General features: G+C 42.3%; 1 protein-coding gene across 7 annotated transcripts in view; it reads right to left on the bottom strand.

Annotated features, from left to right (window-relative positions):
• Positions 1–1965: 1965 nt before the first annotated feature.
• The window catches only part of pparaa (peroxisome proliferator-activated receptor alpha a), a 63309-nt gene continuing 40012 nt past the window's right edge, over positions 1966–25262 (bottom strand). For 4 of the 7 annotated variants that reach the window (XM_072673153.1, XM_072673155.1, XM_072673158.1 and 1 more), the window contains 6 exons: positions 17729–17968; positions 16383–16540; positions 9827–9965; positions 7357–7556; positions 6227–6695; positions 1966–4360 (listed from right to left, as the gene is read on the bottom strand). In XM_072673153.1, coding sequence (XP_072529254.1) covers positions 4116–4360; positions 6227–6695; positions 7357–7556; positions 9827–9965; positions 16383–16540; positions 17729–17930 — 1413 coding nt within the window. In that variant the 5' untranslated portion in view covers positions 17931–17968 and the 3' untranslated portion in view covers positions 1966–4115. Of the gene's footprint in view, positions 4405–6226; positions 6696–7356; positions 7557–9826; positions 9966–16382; positions 16541–17728; positions 17969–19317; positions 19353–23886; positions 24251–25262 lie in introns of those variants that run through there. The other 3 variants (XM_072673157.1, XM_072673159.1, XM_072673160.1) reach the window with 3 other exon arrangements.

The following is a 25262-nucleotide window of genomic DNA, read 5'->3' as shown; positions in this document are numbered from 1 at the left end:
GAGTTCAGGCTGTCTTCCTGTTCGCTGATCTGTAAATCATCAGTACCGCTACACGCTTCGTCCACATGCAGTGTAGATCATAGAATACTGTTTCCGGGTCCCAGTAATGATCCTAATGCCCAAACTATCTTTATGCTCTGGTTAAAGGGCAAGCTTAAATAACAGCTATCTAAAATGCTGTCTACTTTCATACTTATTTATTATTACAACGGGCAGTCACAGAATTTATAAAGCTCGAAAATATCCTGATTTTAATTTCACGTTTTGAGGCAGTTTGTTTGAGAGTGGTTTGCTGTACTCGGACACTCTTCCAGACCTACTTCCACAAATGTCTTCCTTTGCATCCTCACCACTACCTTAATGGTCAATAGGTGAGGTCCAGAGCATACAATGTTGTATACTGTATGCATACCATCCATCCATCCATCCATCCATCCATCCACCTATCTATCTATCTATCTATCTATCTATCTATCTATCTATCTGTATTTCTGTCTGTCTGTCTGTATTTCTGTCTGTCTGTCTGTCTGTCTGTCTATCTATCTATCTATCTATCCACATATCCATTCATCCATCCATCCATCCATCCATCCACCCATCTATCTATCTATCTATCTATCTGTCTATCTATCTATCTATCTATCTATCTATCTATCTATCTGTCTGTCTCTCTGTCTGTCTATCTGTCTGTCTATCTGTCTATCTATCCATCTATCTATCTATCTGTCTATCTCTCTGTCTATCTCTCTGTCTATCTATCTGTCTATCTATCTGTCTGTCTATCTGTCTGTCTATCTGTCTATCTATCCACATATCCATTCATCCATCCATCCATCCATCCATCCACCCATCTATCTATCTATCTATCTATCTGTCTATCTATCTATCTATCTATCTATCTATCTATCTATCTGTCTGTCTCTCTGTCTGTCTATCTGTCTGTCTATCTGTCTATCTATCCATCTATCTATCTATCTGTCTATCTGTCTATTTATCGATCCATCTATCTGTCTGTCTATCTATCTGTCTATCTCTCTCTCTCTCTCTCTCTCTCTCTCTCTCTCTCTATCTATCTATCTATCTGTATTTCTGTCTGTCTGTCTATCTATCTATCTATCTATCCACATATCCATTCATCCATCCATCCATCTATCTATTCACATATCCATCCATCCATACATCCATTCATCCATCTATCTTTCCACATATCCATCCATCCATCCATCCATCCATCTATCCATCCATCCATCCATTCATCCATCTATCTATCCACATATCCATCCATCCATCCATCCATCTATCCATCCATCCATCCATCCATCCATCCATACATCCATTCATCCATCTATCTATCCTCATATCCATTCATCCATCCATCCATCCATCTATTCACATATCCATCAATCCATCCATCCGTCTATCTATCCACATATCCATTCATCCAGCCATCCATCCATCTATCTATCCATCCATCCACATATCCATCCATCCTTCCATCCATCTATTTGTCTATCCACATATCCATCCATCCATCCATCCATCCACATATCCACCCATCCATCCTTTCAGCTATCTATCCACCCATCCATCCGTCTATCTATCCACATATCCATCCATCAATCTATCTATCTAGCTATCCATCTATCTATCGATCCACATATCCATCCATCCGTCTATCTAAAAACAACTGTTTAAAGACTTCCATGTTTTTTGTGTGATTAGCTACATGGACTGATTTCTTCCCAGTTAAGAAAAACAACAAAATGGGTCCTTTGTATATTATTGTAGATATAATGGCATGCTTTATTAAATATGCTTTATTCTTCTGTCTTGCATCACAGGGACAAAAGTGATACCCACTGAGTTGGACACAGGGTTGCAGAGACTCTGGACTGTGACTGACCGATCTATAATTGTAAAGACAGACAATGACAACAGGACAATAACTCACATGGAAACCAGGTGTATATTAAGCAAATATCCTCAAACATTTATTCTCATTCATGAAGATGACTGGAGACTATACATTCACAATTACCTTCAGATCTCAAAGTCAAACTACATCAACTGCCTTAGTTATTAGCAGGTCAGAGTCATGGCGTAAATATTCTGGTAAACTAGATTAATTAGTTTAACCGAGGTCCCTTTACACACACAGATTTAAAAAATAAGCGGTTTAGCCTCTGAGAAGAGCATCACAGCTATCCGCACTGAAATAGGCACCAGTCGTGTAGCGTACCTGCTGTAGCCTAGTGTTGAGGCGGGCAATCAAATTGAAAAGTTAAAAACTGATTTTCCCTGAGTATATAGACAACACAATATTCCCTGATATCAACATGATATTCCCCATTTGCATACCTCTCTTTAATGTCTGTGTAGATTTACATAATGCAGTTCCACAATGCTGCTGTGTTCTGGACGCAATATACATTATACAGTCCTGTGCAAAACTGAGGCCACCCCTCATTTACTTCAGTTTCAGTCAAAACAGCCCACGGGGCAGCACACTGTGGGGCTGAGGCTATTCTTGCCCTACACCCAATGATTCTAGGAAAGCTCTGGCCAGGAAGAAGATGGATGGATGGATTTTTATGGAAATTAGATATGCAGCTCCACTCCAAATTCAGATCAGGTATTTCTCTCCATCCTTCCACTGGGAGAAGATGCCTCAAATGTGTGTCTGACAGTATCAAGCAGCTTCTACTGAGAAAAACAGACAAAAAAGAAGAACATCTGCAAACTGAACTGCTGGAGCTGAATCTGATCTTCTCAGACCAATGGACAGACCACCTTAGAGTCCAGACCTCGACATTATTAAACATGCCTGGGATTTCGTGATGGTGAGAAGCAGAAAATGCTCCAACTTCTAAAAGTGAACTTTGGAGGTGTGGAAAATAAAAAAGGTGGACTCACTAAGCACTGAAACATCTAATCGGCCATAACATTAGTACTACTCACAGTGAAAAACATTGGCGTCAGGCATAGGGTGAGATCTACATATTAGGCAGCTAGAGAACAGTCAGTTCTTGAAGGTGATGAAAATGTTAAAAGCCAGAAAAATGGGCCAGCATAGGAACCTGAGACACTTTGACAAGAACCAAACAACATGGCTAGACGACTGGGTCAGAACATCTCCAAAGCATCAGTTTTTTTGGTATGCAGTGGTCAGCACCTACCAAAGATGCTCCAAGAAAGGGTCATGGTGGACACCTGAGGCTCACTGATGTGATCTATGGGGGTCCCACCTCACAACTTACAGGACTTACAGGATCTGCTGCTAGCATTGCTCTTGGTGCCAGATACCACAGCAGGACACTTTCAGAAGTCTTGTCCATGGAGTCCATGTCTCAAATGGTGAGATCTGACCTGGGGGACCTACTCAATATAAGGCATGTGGTGCTAATGTTGTGGCTGATTAGTGTATATTTAGTTGCTGAGTATGATGTGTAATAATGATCTGTTATCTGGATTTATTGCTTGTTTGGACTGAAAGAAGGGTGGACGCTATCTCTCACACAGCACTGTTTTAGAAGACATAATATGAGGAAACCAACAAGGGTGGCACATTCTTTACCAGATGAGACGCACACACATTCAGTCATCTAATAATTAGCTTCTTCTAATGGCACTGGTGTCAAAAATAAATAACATCTTTTGATTAATAAGAGGTGGAGTGCATAAACTGTGTGTATTCACATTCTGACAACTAAAGCTACTGCACGTTATTCCAGCATTAATAACATCTACATCTACGGCATGAAAATTACTCCTTGTTTTCAGAACAGGCTCGATATCACCACAGTCACATTCAGAGAATAGCACACGCTGCTTTTAGAAGCTATAAAATAAGTTCACTTCAAGAATTTGATGACAAGATGTTTGCTTGGCGGTGCTGCAGTGTGGTCAGTGAAGGCTGCCGGGTGAAGGACCATCCTCCTTGCTGCAGTAAATTTACCTGTGCTGTATAGTGCTGATGGCCTGCATTGCAGTCTAGAGGTTACGAGGATTAGTGGACAGTCTTAAAATCTTAAACTCTTTCCAGATCCAGAACAGTTTACTTCCAGTGCTAATCCAACTTCCAGCAGTTCATAAAAGACCACCCTGAGCTTCAGTCCTCAATACATATCCTTGTAGATTTCCTGCAGTAGTGGGTGGAGAGAAGTGTCCTGTGTCTTCTTAATGTCCTGGACCAGCTGTGCGTGCTCCGTTACGAGCTCCCGAAGGTCGGCCAGTTTCTGCAGGAGCTTAGGGAAGAGCAAGGTGTTTTCCGGGTGGTTGGCCTGCAGATGGAGCCGTAGAGCATTAACGATGCTTTCCTGAATGCATTCAATGTGCGACACGTTTGCCAGTCCTGGTCGGTCTGTGAGTGATGAGGAAGACAGAGAGAGAGAGGGAGAGAAAAAACTAAAAAGTGTGAAAGAAAATAAAAGAGAGTCAGGGACAGTTTATGGTAAATGCATTATTCAGTGTATTGCACTTTCTCCTTTTGATAAATGCATTTGCATGATGTTTAGAGAGAAGGGGGGGGGGGGTCCTAAGAGAATGACATGCTGCAGCCTGTGGTTATGTTCTTAGGCCATTCAGAGCCCTGTGGGCAGCAGCTGGAACGATCACAGCAGGAAGCTGTGGTTCTTTTTGATGGCCCGAAGGAGAAAGAAGTCCCCAAGTCACTGTAAGGCTGGCTGATATTATGTAACCCCCATTAAAGCAGCACTCAGTACTGAAGATGAAAGAGGCAGAGAAAGAAAAGCCTGTCACACACAGTTTAAACTTGCAGTGCAGATGTTTTTCAGAGTTGCCAACGAATAACTATATAAATAGTATATCTTCACACATATGTAGGTTCCAAAAAGTAACTTTACAGGAGAATGGAGATCTATGTAAAATGTACTTTTTCCCAGGACATTTTAGAGCATTTCTATTGGTCCAGTCACCATGAAACTCTGACTCAATGTAACGAACAACTGCCAGATTCACATTATGTCAAGAAGTGTAAATCTTAATGGCTCAGAGTGGCTCAGCGACCTCATGGGTTTGAATCTCGAGCCATGCCGCTTCGCCATCAGCGTCGGAGTCTGAGAGAGACAGCAATTGGCCGTGCTCTCTCTGGGTGGGTAGCAATGTTGGCCCGCACAGGTGTCTGCTAGCTTGTGTGGTGGAGCTAGGGACCTGATGTTTTCCTCTGAGCATGCCGGCTGCTGTTTCGGAGGAGGCGTGTTAAGCTCTTAGAGAGGGTAGGAGCATTGCTAGTGCTAGGGGGAGCTACGAACGGGTGGGTCAATTGGCAGTAACAAATTGGAAGAAAAAGGAAAAAAAATGTATTAAAAAGTTAAAAAGACCAAAAGTGTCATCTGACTGCTTGTCCACTGCCACCCCATTTCTTCCATGGCAAAAGAAAAGGCAGGATTTCCATTATATTGAGTGAAATTTATAGGTGTAAAAAATAAATAGGTGCATAAATAAATAATGCATGGGTGCACTGATCTAAGCAGTCACAATATTAATTTTAGGTTTATGATGAGGCAGGAAAAATCAGAACACACAAAAAACTACATTTTAAAAATACATCCAAAAACAATCCTATATGTCCAAATATTTGTGAACATCCCATTTAATGAATGCATTCAGCGAGGACTCTCCAAAGCAGATAAACATGAACCTATTGGCACCATGCTGCCTAATGCCAGACGTGGGCTAGAGGGGTACAAAGCCCCCAGCATTGAGCTGTGGAACAGTGGTACTATTAGTTGGGAAGTTGACAATAAGGGGGGCACATTTGATGTTGAATCATTGGATTTTGTATCTTGACCTCATTAGAATTGTTGTCACTGAATGCAATTAAATCCTCACAGCAATGTGCCAAAATCTAGTAGAAAGCCTTCTAGTTGAAAGATAGTTTCTCCAAAAATAAAGGATAAACTCTTTTTTTATTTTTAAACGAATGAACAGGTGTCTTTTGTCCATATAGAGTGTTAATACTGTTCTTTTTATTCAGATACTGCACTGCACTAAATCTAATTAATCAGTGTGTAATAATGCTTTCACTGTAATAATATCCACAATATGCTCAGAAAGGCATAAAACCCTATGTCTATATTCAGAGCAAATGACTGACGCTCAACACAGGTAATGTTACACAGGCAGGAGAACGCAGTGTCAGGACTCTTATTGGTGTAGTGTGGAGTGGCACACTCCCCTAGTGTACAGTGCTTTTTTGGGGCCTCACCTCCACAGCAGATGATGGTGGCCACAAATAGCGCCAGATCACTGTCGTCCAGCTCGAGGGCATTGAAGCGCATGGCGAACTGGAACTTAGGCTCCATCATGTCGCTAAAGGGACGGCGGAGACTCTTGAGGAACTCGCGGGTGATGAAGCCTCCGCCATGGGCCACCAGCAGCCCGTCCTTGTTCATGCAGGAGGACAGCAGCGTGAAGAAGGCCTCATGCACACCATACTTGAGCAGCGTCACCTGGTCATTCAGGTCCAGGCTCACGAAGCCTGGCACAGCCTTGGCGAACTCGGTCAGCTGGGTGACCGTCTCAACCGAGCTGTATTGGCAGCAGCGAAAGAGGCGGGACTCTGTCTCTTGCTCCGGCACACCACACACCAAGCCTTCCCTCCCCTCTTCTGGCAGCTGGGTGACCAGGATGGACTGTGCCTGCTGCAGAGTTTCCAGGTCATGAATGACAAAAGGCTGATGATGAAGAGGGAAGAAAGGCAAAGAAGTAAGTACATTAGACAGGATCCACCTAAACCTCTTTTAAACCCCTTGAACACCCTGAAATTCAACCCCTGTGAAACAACACAATTCTTTCATAATATCTGCATTAGTTTATGATCTCATATCTTCTTTAATAGCTCTCTTCTATGTCTCAGAAATCTTTCAGCAATCTATCAGTGTAGATATTATGCTTATGCTTAGCTTTCACTTTACCATTTGAAACTCCAGCATGAAGAGCAGACAAACTGGTCAACTGGTCCAAAGTTACTTGGGTTAATTTGTTTTGTAGAAATAGATTAAAATGGTTTTCAGTTCCTTTACCATTTACATATCATCACTTCCATGTGAAAAAACCTTGCATCTCCAAAATAGTAACTTAACTTTCAATGGGAGTTAATTTGAAAATATTCTATTCCGAGACACTCTGGAGCATTTCTATTGGTCCATTCATCATGAAATTGCGACATAATCTAAAGAACAACTGCCAGATTTGCGCTGTCAAAAAGTGAAAAACAGCAAAAACGGAGATGCATGGTTTTTGCATAGCAGCGACAGCATTTAGCAGCGTGTGTCATCGGTACAATGAGTATGTATCAATATGTATATATTTAATCTCAGTAAATGTCTCACTCACTGATGTGCTGGTCTTTCCAGCGAGGAAGACACGTGCTTTGGCCTTGCTCATGTGGAAGTGTTTGATGTAGGCCTCATAGATCTGCCTGGCCAGACTCTTCAGATCAGCCAGCTGCGTCTCACCCTCCAATGTTTCGCCGGTCTGCAGCTTCGCTCTCAGTTTCAGCTTCTCAGAGCGAGGCATCCGCCCGAAACGGATAGCTGTAAAGCAGACAAACAGGTGTAAACTGGGTAACTGTGTACCTGAGAAACCACCAGAATTTTCACAACAGTCCTGACTCAATTTACATCCCTTAAATGTACATGCACCCAGCCTACGGAGAAAGCCCTGCCCACAGCTGGTGAAATGGGTAAAACATGACACAGCGACTACATGGGAGAATGTAGTGTTGTTGATACTAGAGAGCAGCCCATCACCTCCACGGCTTTTCCTGTGCCAGTGTCCGCTGAAGTTCAAACCAAACTCTGAACACTGGATGAACCGAACACTGGGGAAGCAAACAGGGATCCACACTAGGCTAAAAGCTAACGTTGGACACTCTTCTCTTTATTGTGTACTTCTATAGAAACAAAGTAGACCATCTCAACTGACTACCAAACTGGAGCTAAACACTTCTACACACTACTGTACAGACCTTTTTTACCCAGGAATAATTGCTTGTTTTTGTTACAGTGTTAAAAATCTGCTCTAATATGTGGAAACCATTGTAGTGTCATAAACCAGCCAATAAATGCCTGCCATCAGCAGACAGAGGGCACAACCTGGGAGAGCACAACTGGCAGTGGCTGGTAGTCCTCACCCTCTTAGTATCAGGAGCATTACATGTGATGGGGAAAAGTACTAATGAGTGGGCTGGGTAGTTGCTATCTACAATTGGGGAGGACAATTGGGTTAAATAAATAAATAAATAAATAACAGGGTTGTCAATAGGCTTATAAAATTGTGTTATTAAAAAAATGCATACTTACTATTTAACAGTTTAACAATTTTAAGCTCAATGGTCCGTTTAAGGTTTCTTATAAATGAGAATCTCTAAGAACATTTCCTATGAACGTAACGAGGAGTAATCATTATATGTGACTGTGATTTCTGCTCAAATGTGTAGAAACATCAATAAAATATATCAGATTTTCTGAATTAGTAGTAACTAAACTGTTCAATCTATGCCTCCAAATGTACTGTACTACTTTTGTAATATGGTTCTCCTCAGCATCAGTATCAGACGTCCCAATAAATAACAAGTGCTCACTGATTAAGACAGATATATCTTAAAAAACAACAGAGTATTAATATTTTATGACAGGATTGATTCTCAAAACACCAGGATCAAAAATATCGATGCATCAATCTACCCATGCCAGATGCTAGCAGATAAAAAATTGTTTTAGCTACCAGTAGGTATTTTAACTAGCCTTGTAGGTTATTACTACCAATTCATATTAACAAAAATAATATTTAAAAACAATAAGCAACGATACTTAAGTATCAGAGTCAGACTAAATAAAGACCACTCCGGAGTACATGAGAAATGGAATTACACCATCAATGTAACGTTAGTGGGTTGTATAGATATGTATCTAGCTACTATTTTGGCTATGTTATACTTGCTAACCGTGATTCGGTAAGCTAAGCACGACCTCAGCCCACACATAAACATACACTATAGAAAGTGCACTAGGTGACCAAACAGGTGACACACTACAGCCCTGCATGGACAAAGGGCAGGAGTGGGGAGATGGGCTAAGGTGGTGTGATGTGATGTAAACCTGGGCTCAGAGAGGAGGAACACTGGCTCAAGCCAAGTCTCCCAGCGGCTGCACATGCGCCTGTATGAAAACAGTAGATATACAGTTCAAGGACGGCCTGGAGCAGCTGCGGCTGGGGAGTGAGGTTCGGGTGTTTTGTAATGCATCATTTTCCCAGGCCCTGCACTAGAAGACTAGAGTAACCTTGATGATCTGATAAGGTGAACGTCCCACAGCAGCAGAGGGCAATGTATCTCCACGTCACCCAGGTCATCTGTATTTGCTAAAGAAAATATGGCTATTTTATTTTGCGTTGGCTACAGTGTACTGCCTAAAAGCGCTGACGTCATGCTCATCTAGCAGATGACTATGGTTTGGATAGGCACACTTCAAAAACAAACACTGGCTGTGGTGAGCAGGTTAATATTTGATTGCACTGCCTATTAATGTTAACTTTTTTCCCCATATAAATTGTGCCATTTTTCCAAACGCCAGATTGATTTTTGATAAATATGGTTGCACAAGCAATACTAACCAGTCCATGCAGATGGTATAAAGTGCATAATCATTACATACAAGATATTGTGTGTAATATACAGTGATTCCGTTCATACATGGTGCCCAATAAAGTGATCTAACGTGATCTAACAGCGATGTGATTGCAGTATAAACCAATAAAAGTGCAATGGTCATGTCCGTTGAAAGGCTGGGGGGAGAGCACTCACCGTTGTGGGACATGCCCACGGCGAGGCACTTGTGGAAGCGGCAGTATTGGCACTTGTTCCGGTTCTTCTTCTGGATCTTACAGTTGCGCTCGCACTTGTCATACTCCAGCTTGAGGCGAATAGTTCTCCTGAAGAAACCCTGTGGAGAAACCATGCAGAGACAGGCTTAATATCAACATGGCTCAGTGATTTCAATGATCAACGGCCTTCCCTTGTTTTGATTCACTGGGTCAATATAAACATCATATCAGTTCAATAATGACTCTCACAGCCCATCTGAACTAAAGTGGCCTGATATGGAGTGATGTACACTGCCCTTTTGATAAGGCGTATTTGTGAGTCACTGATTGCCACTTTGAGAGTAAGCAAGTCAAATTTACTTTCCACGGAAGTGCATCCACCCACAACCACACATTAGCCTACATTAACACCTGCTCCTGACAAGAATTTCACACTCTTAATATTCCAGGCGCTACACGTTCCTGGAGATCACACCCCAGCTGTATATAAACAAATGGCACAGGGTGGTAAGAGGCAGAGAGCAGGGTCAAAATGACCCTGGAAAAAAAAAAAAAGCAAGCAGAGCACAAAAATAGCTCTGCTCTGCACAAGTGGCACCCAGCAGGCCTTAACTACACTGCCATAAAGTACTCTATAATAGGGATGTCCCGATCCGATCCAATGGACAGGCATCGGGGGAGATCCAGGCATATTTTAATGGATCAAGTATCGAGTCTCTGTCTCTGAGCACCATTTGGTGTCCTCAAGATTTAAAGACATTATAGCCCAGCCGGTTGCAGCAGGAGTGCGGACGTTCTCAGGAGGTAAATAAAGGAGTTGAGGTTCTGCAGTGTGGACTGCAGAACTATTTATAGTGGAACATGAAAACAGACCATGATATCTGACCCCTTATATAACTGTCACTGACACTTACCAGCGGGAGAACCGCACGCCTTTCTCTGCTTTTAAACCAGCACTGAAGAACCCATTCAGAACCGAGTGGAGGCTAACGCTAATGCTAACACACACAGCACATTCACCCACTATAAACCAGTTAATACACACCAGTAGACCAACAACCACAGATACCAGTCCAGACACACACACACACAAAGTGATCAGACTGCAGTGTTGTAAAGGAGCTGGGAGCTGATTGGTCAGGGAGGAGAGTCAGACTGGATTATAAGATATTAAATACTATAAAACAGTGATTTTAAGAAAAGTCTCGACTAAACTAAATCAAATCAGTCTAGAAAGTCTTATTATAGAAACACTGAGCTCATCTGATCTAAACTGTGGGACTGGATTGTTTATATTAACACACAGATCGGATCAGATTGGATCAGAATCAGCTTATACTCAGCATTAAGACACTCTGATCTGATCGGGGGGGGCAAATATGACCTGATTGGGACCTGATACTCTATAACATCATACCACAATTCATACAAACTGGCACACGACTAAACAAAAAGTGCAAAGCTCAATGTTCATGTTTTGAAATGATCACTGATGCACAATAATCATCGGCACACTGTGCTGATGCAAGGTTTAGTATGGTGTTCGGACTTTTTCAAGTTCCTCTTATCAGGTAATAATTAATGTGTGGGTGTTTATTTTGTCTCCACAGACTCCTCCCTCATGATTTCATTACGCTCTATTTTCTAACCCAGTTACAACCACAGCAGCTACAGCTCTGCTTTAGCAATTCATGATTAGGGCTTTAAAAGGGCCTTTTGGACTCTGCTTATCTGCTTATCCGCTTCCTTCGCCATATTACTATACTACATACCGCATTACGACATAAAGGTTCACCTTCATGCCCTGGACCTTTTTAACAAATGTTACGACTGACTGACGACTGTGGGCAATTTATTCTTAAAATATGCATTTAGGTCCATATGTTTTTGGACAGTGACACAATTTGTGTCATTTTGCCTCTGTACATCACCTCAATGGATTTGTAAATAAGGCAATCTAGGTGTGATTGGACTATTCTTCTATTGATTAGTCTATAGACTATTTTGTCAATTAGTGGATTAATCTGAATGATCAATTTGTTCTCCAAAAAGTTAGACTGAGCACAAAACTGTCAATAAAGGTTTACATATTAAGAGCAAAACTGTAGGTTTAAACAAGACCTTCAGCAGAACAGTCAGCAGTGCAGCGGGTATTTAATAATAAAAAAAAAATTCACAGTTTGCTAACCTCAAAAATAATGTGATCTCTGGAGAAAAGGGGACTTATAACTTCACTTTCACCCAGCTGTATCCCAAAAAAAAATCCCCAAGGTACTAACTAGCAATGCAGATGGCCCGGTGCGGTGGTCTGCATTGCTCTGTACTAAGTATTAATCAGCCTTAAACATGAATAGACAAGTTATGGTGATTTTGACGTTTCTCGCGTCTACATCACGGCCATCGTCTACAATAGCGACTGTGTGTGTTGTCTCTTCAGGTGCTTGGGCTCGGGCATTGCGCGAGTGCTGCTGTGGTATGCCTTCAAAACTTTGCCCATTATACAAACCTCCTTTTGGTTCCAACCTCCTCAAAAGTGTCTTTCTCTTCAACCATAGCAATAAATCTGTGACCACCGCTCCAAAAGTTTGTGGACACCCTTTCTAAATAAATGCATTCAGCTTCTTTACGTTGCACTGATTGCTGACACAATGAGATGGGGTGGTGATCATCCTGATTTTACTAATGCTCTTGTCGCTTGAATGCAATCAGATCCTCACAACAATGCAATGCAAAATCTAGTAGAAAACCTTCTTCCCTGGACTGTAGAGACTCCAACAAAAGCAGGATAAACTCTTTTTTAATTCTCTAATCAATGAAGGTGCAGGTGTCCAAATAATTATGTCCATATACTGTCTCTTTCGGATAGCTTTGTTTGGGGGGGGGTGTCAGCCTAATGACGACTTTCTTCACCTTTTGCATCGACACCTCATGTTGAAGTCCCATTAAGGGAAATGCAATAATAAGGTAAAAAGCCACATCTGTCCGTTAAACTGCTCATCAGACAGTTGTCCAATTATTTTTCATCATGTGACAATGCAATGTAATTCCTGAACGGTTAATGCAATATTTTAGCTAAAGCTGAATGCCTTCTTGTCTTGTCTTGTCTTGATTGCCTCACCTAAAATCTACTGTGGTGGCGTACAGAGCCAAAATAACTAAACTGTGTCCAAATACTTAATCTACATAAAAAACTCATCTCAATCCAAACAAACTGTCCAAATAATTAAGGACCTGCCTGAATTCTTTCATGCTTATTCTTCTAATTCTTGGAATGTGCACACAGCCTGATCGAACATCTAGCAGAGCTTCAGTGTGTGCATGGCATCGCGACTTCAGCTTTGTTTGCAGGTCTCTATTGCAGCACTGAGGCAATCACAAACATTATCGATTCCTTCCTTCCTCACACAGATGCCTCTGCATTATTGTAAAGTTGAAGGCAACAAGCACAAACTGGGTTATTTGCATCTCCATTCAGGTGGTGCTCTTGCCAAGTGGGTCCGAGGTCAGACGGTTGGGACAGTCTGAGGAAGGGGCAGCAACAGGAAAGTCAGGCCAATAGGAACTAGGACCATAACTCTCATGAAAAACAAAAGAACCTCAAGGAACCCCAAGGTTGGCGTGTGTGTGTGTGTATATCTATGTGGTGTGTATGCTGTGTTTTAGGGTGGTAGGGGGGCTGGTCTGGTTGCGTCAGACCTCATATTAGTGTCTACGTGTGACAAGGGAGCTTTAAAAGAATTGATGCCCACTGGCTGGGTACCAGTACTTCATTATGTGTGTGAAGGGTCAGTGGTGCAGAACACTTCATAGACATGCCGCACAAGAACACATGCCTGCCATTGGAAACACACACTTAATCATCGGCACTGTACGGTGGACCGTGGGCTATAAACAGCTCTCCTGACGCATCCTTAACACGGTGATCATTCTGTGAGTAAAAATAAACCCAGTGAGATGAAGATAAACACCAATCCTTACAGCTCAGTTGAGGGACACCATGTTCATATCAGCTTCTGTGCTTACAAGTCTGAAAATATCTATAATAAATGTAAATAATTACTTTATTTAATTTGTGTTTTGTTTTTTTGTTATTTTATTTTTACACATGCATACGTTATTGACAGTGCTATGCAAATATCTAAAGGCATCCCAGTATTGTATTCTGTATAAAATACAGTATAATATTATAATACAGTAAATACACATAAACATCAATATAAACAAGCAACCCACCTGCTATGGTTTTAAAGGGTCTATAATTTGAAAAACTGATTCTGCCTTGCTTTTCTGAACTGTAAGAGTTTAGAACTCAATGTAGTGCATAAACACTGAACATTATGCATGTAAACATTAACATTTAGCAGCAAAAGTAGATTCTTTTAATTACTGGATTATAAACCTACACAATAAATGCAGAAAATGCACAGCTAGCTTAAGCATGTATTGGCTGGTAAATACCTGTACACAGGTACAGGGCTGGCTCATACAGCAGAGGCTTGGAAATGGTTAAGTTCAGTTAAGCTATCCCACCGACACACATCAAGACATACTCTACTCCTCTTATGTTCATTTAATTTATTCAATTAATAGATAAACAAGTAAGTTTTATGTAAATTTCCCAGGTTTTTGAGCACAGTCCTGTGTTTTGTTTGTAATAACACTGGCGTGAGTCAAAGCTACAACGCAATGAACCTCTTGACTCTTGTGCCTGTTGCCCTCATATCCAAGATATGGCAATTACAAAGTAGATAACACACGTTATCACAAGGAACAACAAAGACAGCACTAAACCACTACAAGCAACTACAACTCTCAGCCTTACCTGCAGGCTTGAAACAGTCCCCGGCAAGAACAAACCTGGGACCGATGGGCTTTAGATAAGGAGCCGAGGGCAGGGAGGCTGGAACGCAAACTTAGTTAACTTGAACGTCCATGTCCACCTGTCTGCAGCCTACAGTGCTGGAGAGCCACTGTGCTGAGATATGAAAACTGGTCCTGGGAAGCACAGGGTGGGCTGCAGAAAAGCCTTTTCCAAGTGGGGCAGGGCAAGCACCAGAAGGGTTCACTTTATTTTTCAAACGTGAGTGAGAGGGGTGTCAGTATTTGGGCTGTGTGTTGGCAAGAACCTGGCGATACGATACGTATCATGATACAGGGGTAACGATTCAGTATACTGCAAAATATTGTGATACTGTAAGCAATAGGGATGGGCAATTAATCGATGCCCATGTGCCTATTTGTGTAGTCATGTGACTCGGACCGTCCACTCTGCGTCATGGAAGCAACATGGAGAAAAGCTCAAACACTGGTTCAACTGAGCAACTCCAGCAGCTTATATAATCGTTCATTAATCATAACCCAAATAAAATGTTTGATTAATCGTGATACTGATTTGAGGTCATATCGGCCAGCACTGTACAAGGCAATTAAATATACTGCTATGACTTCTATTTTAGGAAAACTGTCATAGTATAAATGAGGCACAGTAGAACTATGAGACACAGCTTCATGACATGAACATGAAATGGCATCAAGCTACACTAATTGGACAAAAGTATTGGGACACACCTCTTAATCATTGAGTTCAGAGGTGTTTAATTCAGTCCCATTGCCACAGGTGTATAAAATCCAGCCCCTATCTATGCAGTCTGCCTTTCCACACATTAATGAAAGACTGGGTGGTTCTAAGGAGCTCACTGAACTCCAGCGTGGTTCTGTATGTAATAGGAGACACCGCTACAACGACAACAAGTCAGCTGGTGAAATTTCCTCCCTCCTAGATCTTCCTCCATCAGCTGTGAGTGGTATTATTATTGAACAGTGGAAGCGTTTAGGAGGAACAGCTCACAGAGAGCAGCTCAGTGTCCACCGAGTGTCTGTCAGACCACGTAAAGTTACAGAGCGGGGTCAGGGCCGAGTGCTGAGCTCAGAGCAGAGTGCAGAAAAGCCTCCAACTGACTCAATAACTGCAGCAGAGCTCCAGACCTGCTGCTGCTGTTAGAGCTGAGAGCAAAGGACCAGCATCATATTAATGCCTATGGATTTAGAACGGCATGTCATAAAAGCTCATGTAGGTGTAATGTGTAGGTGTCCCAATACTTTTGTCCTCATACTGTATGTAAGGCTGAATCACCGCAATCCGAGTTTAATCTTATTTTTGTGAAGAAAGTAAATTCCACAACAATTTGGCTTTAGTCATTTGGGGTGTGCAAAAGCCATCAACACCACGAAACACAGTTTCCATCTTTCTAAGAAACTGCATGTGACTTTTTTTAGGCAGACACAGTTCAAGTAGGCAGTGTGTTGATATTCACGCTGGAGTAATTGGCCATTCTCGGATGTACCATGGAAAGACAAATGGAGAGAATTTACATTACAGCCCATTTACATCACAGCACTGACTCGTGCCAAATAGGGGAAAAGTGACATGACGGCAGAGGTCATCGTGCCCTCACTCTCACATGGCTCAGTTTTCCATTGACCTCTGTTACAGTAACAGTGTGTCTATATATGTTTGCGTCAGCATGAGCGAGTACCTTGCATCCCTCACAGGCATGCACTCCATAGTGGAAGCCAGAGGCACGATCGGCACACACGCGGCACTCAAGGTTTAGCGGGCTGGTGGTGGTCTCGTCCGGCCCTGTGACCGCTCCAAACACTGTAGAGGAAGGGCTAGAGGCTGGGCTCGGGATATCTAAGACAACACACACACATATACACAAACATACAGTCTGAAAAATGAAGCAAACGAGCCCAGCAGTTTGTTTGACTTACAGACTGAAAATATGGCAGTGTTAAATAAACTGGGGCAACAAAGCCCATTCATTACTCTGACTTCATGGAAATGAGTGGCGCATCACATCAGCTCATATGATTTATTTGAGTGATTCAGCATTAAACAGCATGCCTGGTATACCTTGACTCAATCAGATAATGCCAGGAAGGCACAGGACCTAAACAGACAGGATCTTTAACTTTCAGCTTTTCACACCCTCATCATCCAGAAACACGGCACTGCTACAGTCCTCAAATAAGGGTGGGTAGATGGCGCTCTTTCCCCTCAACCCTCTTCAGTGATGTTGGCCGGCACGGGCATCTGTTAGCTGTTGTGCTGGAGCTGGGGACCCAGCGCTGTCCTCTGAGTGTGATGGGCACCTGGCGATGCCACATTGGCAGCAGTTCGAAAAGACTTTCCATGTATTGGAAGAGACGTGTGTTAAGTCCTTATCCTTCTACTGTCGGGAGCATTGCTGGTGCTAGGGAGTTTATGAACAGGTGGGTTCAATGGGAGTACCAAATTGGGAGTAAAAGGGAAAAATTGACAATAATTAAAAAGAGTCATAAAGATTCTGATAATGACCAAAGTTCTTTTATTGGGGGTTGTTCAATTTACAAGGACAGGGGGGGCATTAGAGCGGAGCTGTGAAAAAGTCATGGATCTGACCTAGACTTATCAGTTGGACTTTTCTAGAGAACAAACTTTTCTTAGGAAGATGTTGGTGAATGAGAATAGATGTGTGTGAGTGTGAAGAAACTTGTAAAGAGGCTCACACACATCTCTATTACAAACATGATTCACGCCAAAAGTGGTTTTTCTCAAAGCTCAAAGAACCAAGAGTGTATGTAGAACCAGCTTCTTCTCATACCTCAGTCACAGCAGAATCAAAATTAAAGACCAGTCTCTTTCAGTGTGTGTTTACGGGTATGTTAGAGCAGGGGCATGTGTGTGTTTATGTGTGTGTGTGTTCATCTCAGTTCATCCCATAGAAACCTTGGTTAAACTTGCTTTCTCATTTCCCAGTTAGTCATGAAAAGTTCACACGATCTAAAGTCAGCATTTTTACAGGTGTACAGGTGTGGTGTGTGTTCTGTATATGGGTACCTAGAACAGTGGAGCTTTCAGAGCTGGTGCTGGAGCTCTGCCAGTCGGGCATGTAGAGCAGACTGAACGGGTCCTCGCTGAGGGAGCAGGTGATGTCCTCAAGCTCCTCCAAGTTCATGATCAGCTCCCCACACAGTGGGCTGTCCAACACTGATTCCCCCACTGGAGACAACGGACTGAATAGACTGGGCATGTCCACCATGGCGCCGGACCACGGCAATCACTGAATCACGCATTAGACTGCATTAGAATGAGAGAGAGAGAGACAGAGACAGAGAGAGAAAGGGAGAGAGAGAGAGAGAGAGAGAGAGAGAGAGAGAGAGAGAGAGAGAGAAAGGGAGAGAGAGAGAGAGATAGAGAGAGAGAAAGAGAGAGAGAAAGGGAGAGAGAGAGAGAGAGATAGAGAATAGGTAAATGTTAAGGGTGTAGTCAAATACATCAGTCTGCTGGTGTGGTCATCTGCACTGTTTGCACTCTTCCCTTTTTTTGGCCAGAATAATCAGAATGATGCTTCTCATCAACGAATCACATTTACACAGTTATGATTGATTGTAAAAATATTTATTATTTATTTAATTTTCAGTGAAGTATGCTCTTAGTTGTTGAAAAACTTCTGAATCAAGCCCAGAATCACATCCAGTTCTGATTATGAATCATATCAAATTCAGATTCTGATTCTAAATCATATCAAATTCTGATTCTAAATCATATCAAATTCTGATTCTGAATCATATCAAATCCTAATTCTGAAAAGCACCAAATTCTTATTCTTAATTCTAAATCACACCCAATTCTGATTATGAGTCATTGCTAAATTCTGATTCTAAATCATTTCAAATCCTGATTATGAGTCATAACTAAATTCTAATTCTGAATCATATTAAATCCTGATTATGAGTCATAACTAAATTCTGATTCTGAATCATATCAAATCCTAATTCTGAAAAGCACCAAATTCTTATTCTTAATTCTAAATCACACCCAATTCTGATTATGAGTCATTGCTAAATTCTGATTCTAAATCATTTCAAATCCTGATTATGAGTCATAACTAAATTCTAATTCTGAATCATATTAAATCCTGATTATGAGTCATAACTAAATTCTAATTCTGAATCATATTAAATCCTGATTATGAGTCATAACTAAATTCTGATTCTGAATCATATTAAATCCTGATTATGAGTCATAACTAAATTCTGATTCTAAATCATTTCAAATCCTGATTATGAGTCATAACTAAATTCTAATTCTGAATCATATTAAATCCTGATTATGAGTCATAACTAAATTCTGATTCTGAATAATATCAAATCCTAATTCTGAATAGCACCAAATTCTGATTCTGAATTCTAAATCACACCCAATTCTGATTATGAGTCATAACTAAATTTTGATTCTGAATCACATCAAATTCTGATTTTGAATTCTGAATTTAATGTTGTGGTGAAATGAGAAAATTCAGAGAGTGCTGAATCATTACCTAAAGTGTAAACATGCTCTATTTTTACTTATTTTGCTCTTATTTGGATCCTTCTGCCAAATGGCACGAGTAGCACAGCGGTTCAACAACCTCTCAATCAACCAACCTGGGCCTGGCGAGAACTGCCACCTGCCTCTGCTGGGGTCACAGAGTCACTGGGGAGAACTTTGCACGTTTGCTCTGAGAAGCTCACTGTGTTAAACCCTTTTTGGATGTGATTAGTTTTACATGGGGAGGTGGGGTAATGTCATTTTACCCCAGGACCTGTAATGTGCACAGGGTCAGAAATCGGTGTAAATGACAGAGACAGAAATAAAGGTAAAGGTAAAGGTGCACATATCTGTCACTGAACACTGTACAGCAAAATGTGTCCTCCGCATTTGATCTATCTGTGGTAGCGAACACACACACACCCTGAGCGGTGGGCAGCCAACTCCAGCACCCAGTGAGCAGAGAGGGTGAAGGGCCTTGCTCAAGGGCCCAACACTGGCAGCTTGCTGAGCCCGGGTATCGAACCCACAACCCTGTCATCAATAGCACAGAGCTCTAACTGCTGAGCCACCACTGCCCCACTGCAGTGCCCACTCTGGTTAGTTTGCAGGTTCTGGTTAGTTTAACCTCGACACCATACAAGACACATGCCTGCTCAGGAGCCTCCATATTGAAAATGACAAAAACAACAACAACAAAAGAAGGGGTAAGACATGGGACATGGGAGCTCACAGTCTATAAAAATGACTGACATGGCAGAATCAGATGGGACTAAAATGACTAGAGATACACTGGTAACAACTGCATTATCCACATGTAAAACTACATCAGTCCAAATAGGCCTTTAGGCTCAGCTCACCTTTCCATGGTATAAACACAAGAGTGTGTTACAGCACCTTATCTCATCCACTGACCAAAGGTGAAGAGCTATATTGATTAGGACACCGCGTAACCGAGGCCAGTTTAGGGAGAGGTACGAAATTGATGCTCTAAAATGGAATTATTATCACTGGCTAAGTAACAAAATGGTCCTTAAGTGAAAGGTTAACTGCATGCAAGCAGAGCTAATTCAGCTGTATATCCCTCCTCCTCCTCTTTGCACCTTTACGTTTTATTCTCTCACACTCTCGCTCTCACTCCCTCAAACAGGCCCACATTAGCTCTCAAGGCCAGAAATATACAGCAATATACAGTCCCATTAAATTAATGACTAAATGAAAGGAGAAAATAGAGAAAAGAGAAAAAAGTCCTTTATTTTTTATATTTATTTGCATTATATTTGTATAAATAAATATAAAATATATATATATATATAATATTTATATCTATTTGTATACATATTTGAGTGTACTTTTTATTTAGTCACTAACTTTCAACTTAATATCTACTGAATAGAACTTATTCTATTTAATTTAATCCTAAACCTGACCTTACACATACATTTAACTTCTACCCAAAACCTTAAATAGCCCTAATCCTAATTCTAATGCGAACCTTTACCTCGTCGCAAAACATGAACATTATACTAATCCTAACTTTAACCTCAGTCCAAAACCAAAAACTAATCCTAACCCTACTCTTAACCACAAACCAAATCATAACCCTAAAAACCTAAACCTTAAACCTAACCCTTATTTCTAAAAACCTAAACCTAACCCCAAATCTCACCTCAATCCCAAATTCAAACCTATCCCAAACTCTTTACCCACTTAACCCTGAGTATAACCTTACCCTCAGTCTAAAAACCTAATCCCAAACCTAACCTTAAACCAAAACCTACAAGTAATCCAAATTCTAGTCCTGAATGTAACCCTAACTCTAATCATAACCTCAAACTATAACCTAAACTTAATCCAAAACCTAATCTATTTCTGATTTGAACCATATTCCATACTGCAACCCTAACCCTTAATTTAACCCTAAACTAAACGTAATGAAACCTTAGCCCAAAACCTGAATCTAAACTTAACCCTAAACTTAACCCCAACTCTGAACTATTGTAATGAAACCTTAGCCCAAAACCTGAATCTAAACTTAACCCTAAACTTAACCCCAACTCTGAACTATTGTAATGAAACCTTAGCCCAAAACCTGAATCTAAACTTAACCCTAAACTTAACCCCAACTCTGAACTATTGTAATGAAACCTTAGCCCAAAACCTGAACCTAAACTTAACCCAAACCCTAAACTTAACCCCAATCCTAAACTAAACATAATGAAACCTTAGCCCAAAACCTGAACCGTAACTTAACCCCAACCCTAAACTAAACATAATGAAACCTTAGCCCAAAACCTGAACCTTAACTTAACCCAAACCCTAAACTTAACCCCAATCCTAAACTAACGTAATGAAATCTAAACCCAAAACCTGAACCTAAACTTAATCTCAACCCTAAACTTAACCCCAATCCTAAACTAAACATAATGAAACCTTAGCCCAAAACCTGAACCTAAACTTCATCATGTGCCTGTAGCTAGTCTATATGGAACTGTAAAATACAGCGTGTCCAGAACATGACACTGAACACTGAAAGCTGAAGCCTGTGTTGGTGATATGGTCAGCTTCATCCCACACCACAGCCACTAAAGGAAGAGAAAATAGCACATGACTAAACGCTGATTGAAACTGGGCCATGGCGTGATGGAAAACGCACCCTGAAAACACCGACAATAAATATCCAGCATTAGACAGGAAGCATTCTGCTGCTGCACCATCTGACTGGAAAGACTTGGCCTTAGCCCCTGCCTTTCCAGAGCTGCCTTTGGCGTGATCCTGAAGAGCAAACTCTTCTGACTGCTTGAGAAGGACACCATGGTAGACATCTTCCCCTGCTCCGTCTGTTGGAGCGGGCTGAAAGATGAAGCAATATCTTCCTCTGAACAGACGAGTGCGGTGCTTTAGAGAGCAGCCGTGTCAAACACACACAGACATGTTTTGCAATACTGTGTTCCCACCGGAGACCCACACAGACAACCATACTGCTTAGAAATGTAGGTCAGTGACTAGGCAGCGGTGGGTTTGTGGTAGGAAGCACGCTGGCTTTAAAGGCAATGCTGAGGACATTTCAAAATCACTGCGATAAAGGCCCGACCACAGCTGTCCTGCCGGACTCTGCTGTCTATAAAGATGGACAGAAAGAGATTTGAGCTCTCGGACAACTTTTAACAAGGTCTCAGCCCTCATAAATTCTTGTGACGCTCCTTTGACCTGTAATAGGGAGAATAGCTTCTCTATCATTGCTACTCCGGGCTCGACACACTGCTAACACACTGTTATTTTACACTAGCAGCTCAGTCCACATGCTTTTTTACTTTCGGTGATGGTCCTGAATCTCTCAGCTTGTCCAGAAAAGTGTCATTTATTGGCGGCTCAAAGTGTGACTTACACTTCCCAACTGTAGGGGGAGCCCAAGAGCAAGAAATGCCAATTTTCCAATGTTTTATAGAAATTCGATTTTTTATGGGGTGGAAGTCATTCGCCAGAAGAATGTGTTAAACCCTCCAGACAGAGAGAGCGTTTACAAGCTGTGATTCCTCCCAAAGGTGTGTTTACTAACTCCTGGCCATGCGGAATGGCCAAACTTTTGCTTCAGGCCCTTTGTCCTTTCATCAGGTCACCTTTTACTGGCTTAGCTCTTCACTGTAACAGACAGTTTTAATTAGACCAGGGGTTCCTGAACATCTGTATGCCACTGTACACCGATCAACCATTACATCAGGCACCACCTGGCTTGTGCCAACACAACAGCTCTGACCCGTTGAGGCCTGGACTCCACAAGACCTCCACAAGGCGTCCTGTGGTATCTGGCACCAAGACCAATCTTAGGCCTGTAAGTTGTGAGGTGGGACCTCCATGGATCACGTCAATGAGCCTTAGATGCCCATGACCCTGTCGCTGGTGCAGTGGTTGTCCTTTCTTGGAGCACTTTTGGTAGGTACTGACCACTGCATACCGGGAAAAACCCCACAAGACCTGCCTGATGTTTTGGTGCAGATGTTCTGACCCAGTCGTCTAGCCGGCACAAATTGGTTCTAGTCAAAGTGACTCAGGTTCTTATGCTTGTCTATGACTGTTCACACGCTGCCTAACATGTGGATCCACCTCGTGGCAGATGCCGCAGCAGATGAAGCTAATGTTTTTTCTTCACCCGTCAGTGGTGCTAATGTTATGGCTGATACCAAAAGACCTCAGGAAAGCAGGACCGAAAGAAAGTCAGGATGACACAGAAGCAGCTAGGGTGAAATAACCTGTGCAAAATGCCAGACTGTCGGACTCTGTCCAAAGTAGAGAACACACACACACACAAAAACACACACACACACACACACAGAGGGAGAGAGACTCCCACGTGACTCCAGCCTCATGACAAAGCACTGCAGCCAAGAACAGGATAGCCATGCCCCCTGCAGCCAGCAGGGCCATTCAACACCATACAGTACATAGCTTACAACTGCTATATATGCACACCACCGTTACACCACAGAACAACTCCCACCACCACTCCTTCCAAGCACACATACTTCAGCCGGCCTCGTGTGCACCAGAAAACACACACACACACACACACACAAACACACACACACACACACATACACACCCACACTTTACGCATCGCATATTCGCCACACAGGCGTGCAAACACGCACACACCCACACTCGCACTTGACCCATCCCATATTCACCTTACACGCTTGTAGCTGCCCTCTGTTCTGTTCTGCACCCCACTGGGTCACTGGATTGGACTGGACTGGACCGGACTGGGCTCCTGAAACTCCTCTAGTGTAGTTTGGTGGTAGGAGACAAAGCTCTCACAGTGGTTTCCACTCCCCTTACATTCACAGTGCTTAATCTGCACTTGTCATGGTTTTACAGTACATTTACTGTATAAAAAAAAAAAAGGAAGGTCCAAGTCCAAGGGTTAAGGGGTTCGATGCATCTGCAACTGCAGAACTCCAGAATGTCCACTAAGGATGTAATGAAACAAGAGAATGGTCATCACGTAATCGTCCCACAGCCTATAATAATATCAGTACAGGCTGTTTAAGACAGCTGTAGGGCTCCGCTTACACTCTTAAGCAAGAGACAGGGAGGATGGTTCACAAGACACACATACGCATATACAAACACACACACACACACACACACACTGAGACCATTCCCCGTGTGCAGCCAGCACAGCCTACGTGCAGCAGGGGAAGCAGGCAGTGGAGGGTCAAAGCTGAGGGGACTGCTAAAGTAATAAGGCTCTATTCAGCCCATTCTCCTCTCATTGTCCTCTCTCGGCTGGCCCACATGATTGTGCTTGAACAATAACTCAGGCCCTGGGGTATTTTTGGTCGCACAGGAACAGGAAGACGGTCTATGTCTCTGCAGCAAAGCAACACAAACAACAACAACAACAATAACAACAACAACAGGGATGGAAACTATTTCTTTAAAAGCTGGTCAACGCTGCTGCCACATGGAGTGCACAAGCTTAATTTCTACAGCTTCTACAGAGTGACCGCAACCCAATGAGTCTTGTACACAACAACAGATTAACGATTAACATCCGATTAATGAGAACCGGAGAAAAAAATCAAAGCAGACATGCATGTTTGGTCACACCGATGTCTAGTGTTTGTTTCCTAAAGGCAACAAAGACTACAGGCTGCATGGTCAACGTCTCAGGCATCAGTTCACACCTGTAGGCTCCCTGGATGCACTTCTGTCCAACCTGCAGCTCAGAGAAGATCGATCAGGGACCGCTCACCCAAAAGGCAGAATAGCTGTTCACAAAATCAAAGAAGTCAACACTCAGTGTTGACTGCATGCAAAGGGTCTCAGCCACACTCCTCAAAAAACAGTGGTTCTAAAAATATGAGCCCAGATCTGGCACCCAGACGAGGCTCTTCTCCTCTGCATATCCTCTACAAGCTACGTGAGGTCTACATGAGGAAGCCCCGAACATATTAAAGCCCCACAGCCATGACCCAACGCTAGCACAGAGCAGAATGAAAGCAGTGCTTACCAGATCACTCTTCACGAGTCTGTTCTAGCAGCAGCAGCCAATAAATAC

This window comes from Salminus brasiliensis, chromosome 2 (genome assembly GCF_030463535.1).
Source record: "Salminus brasiliensis chromosome 2, fSalBra1.hap2, whole genome shotgun sequence".
NCBI lineage: Eukaryota > Metazoa > Chordata > Actinopteri > Characiformes > Bryconidae > Salminus > Salminus brasiliensis.
Note: the sequence above shows the minus strand (reverse complement) of the source record. Positions and strands in the feature narration are given on the sequence as shown.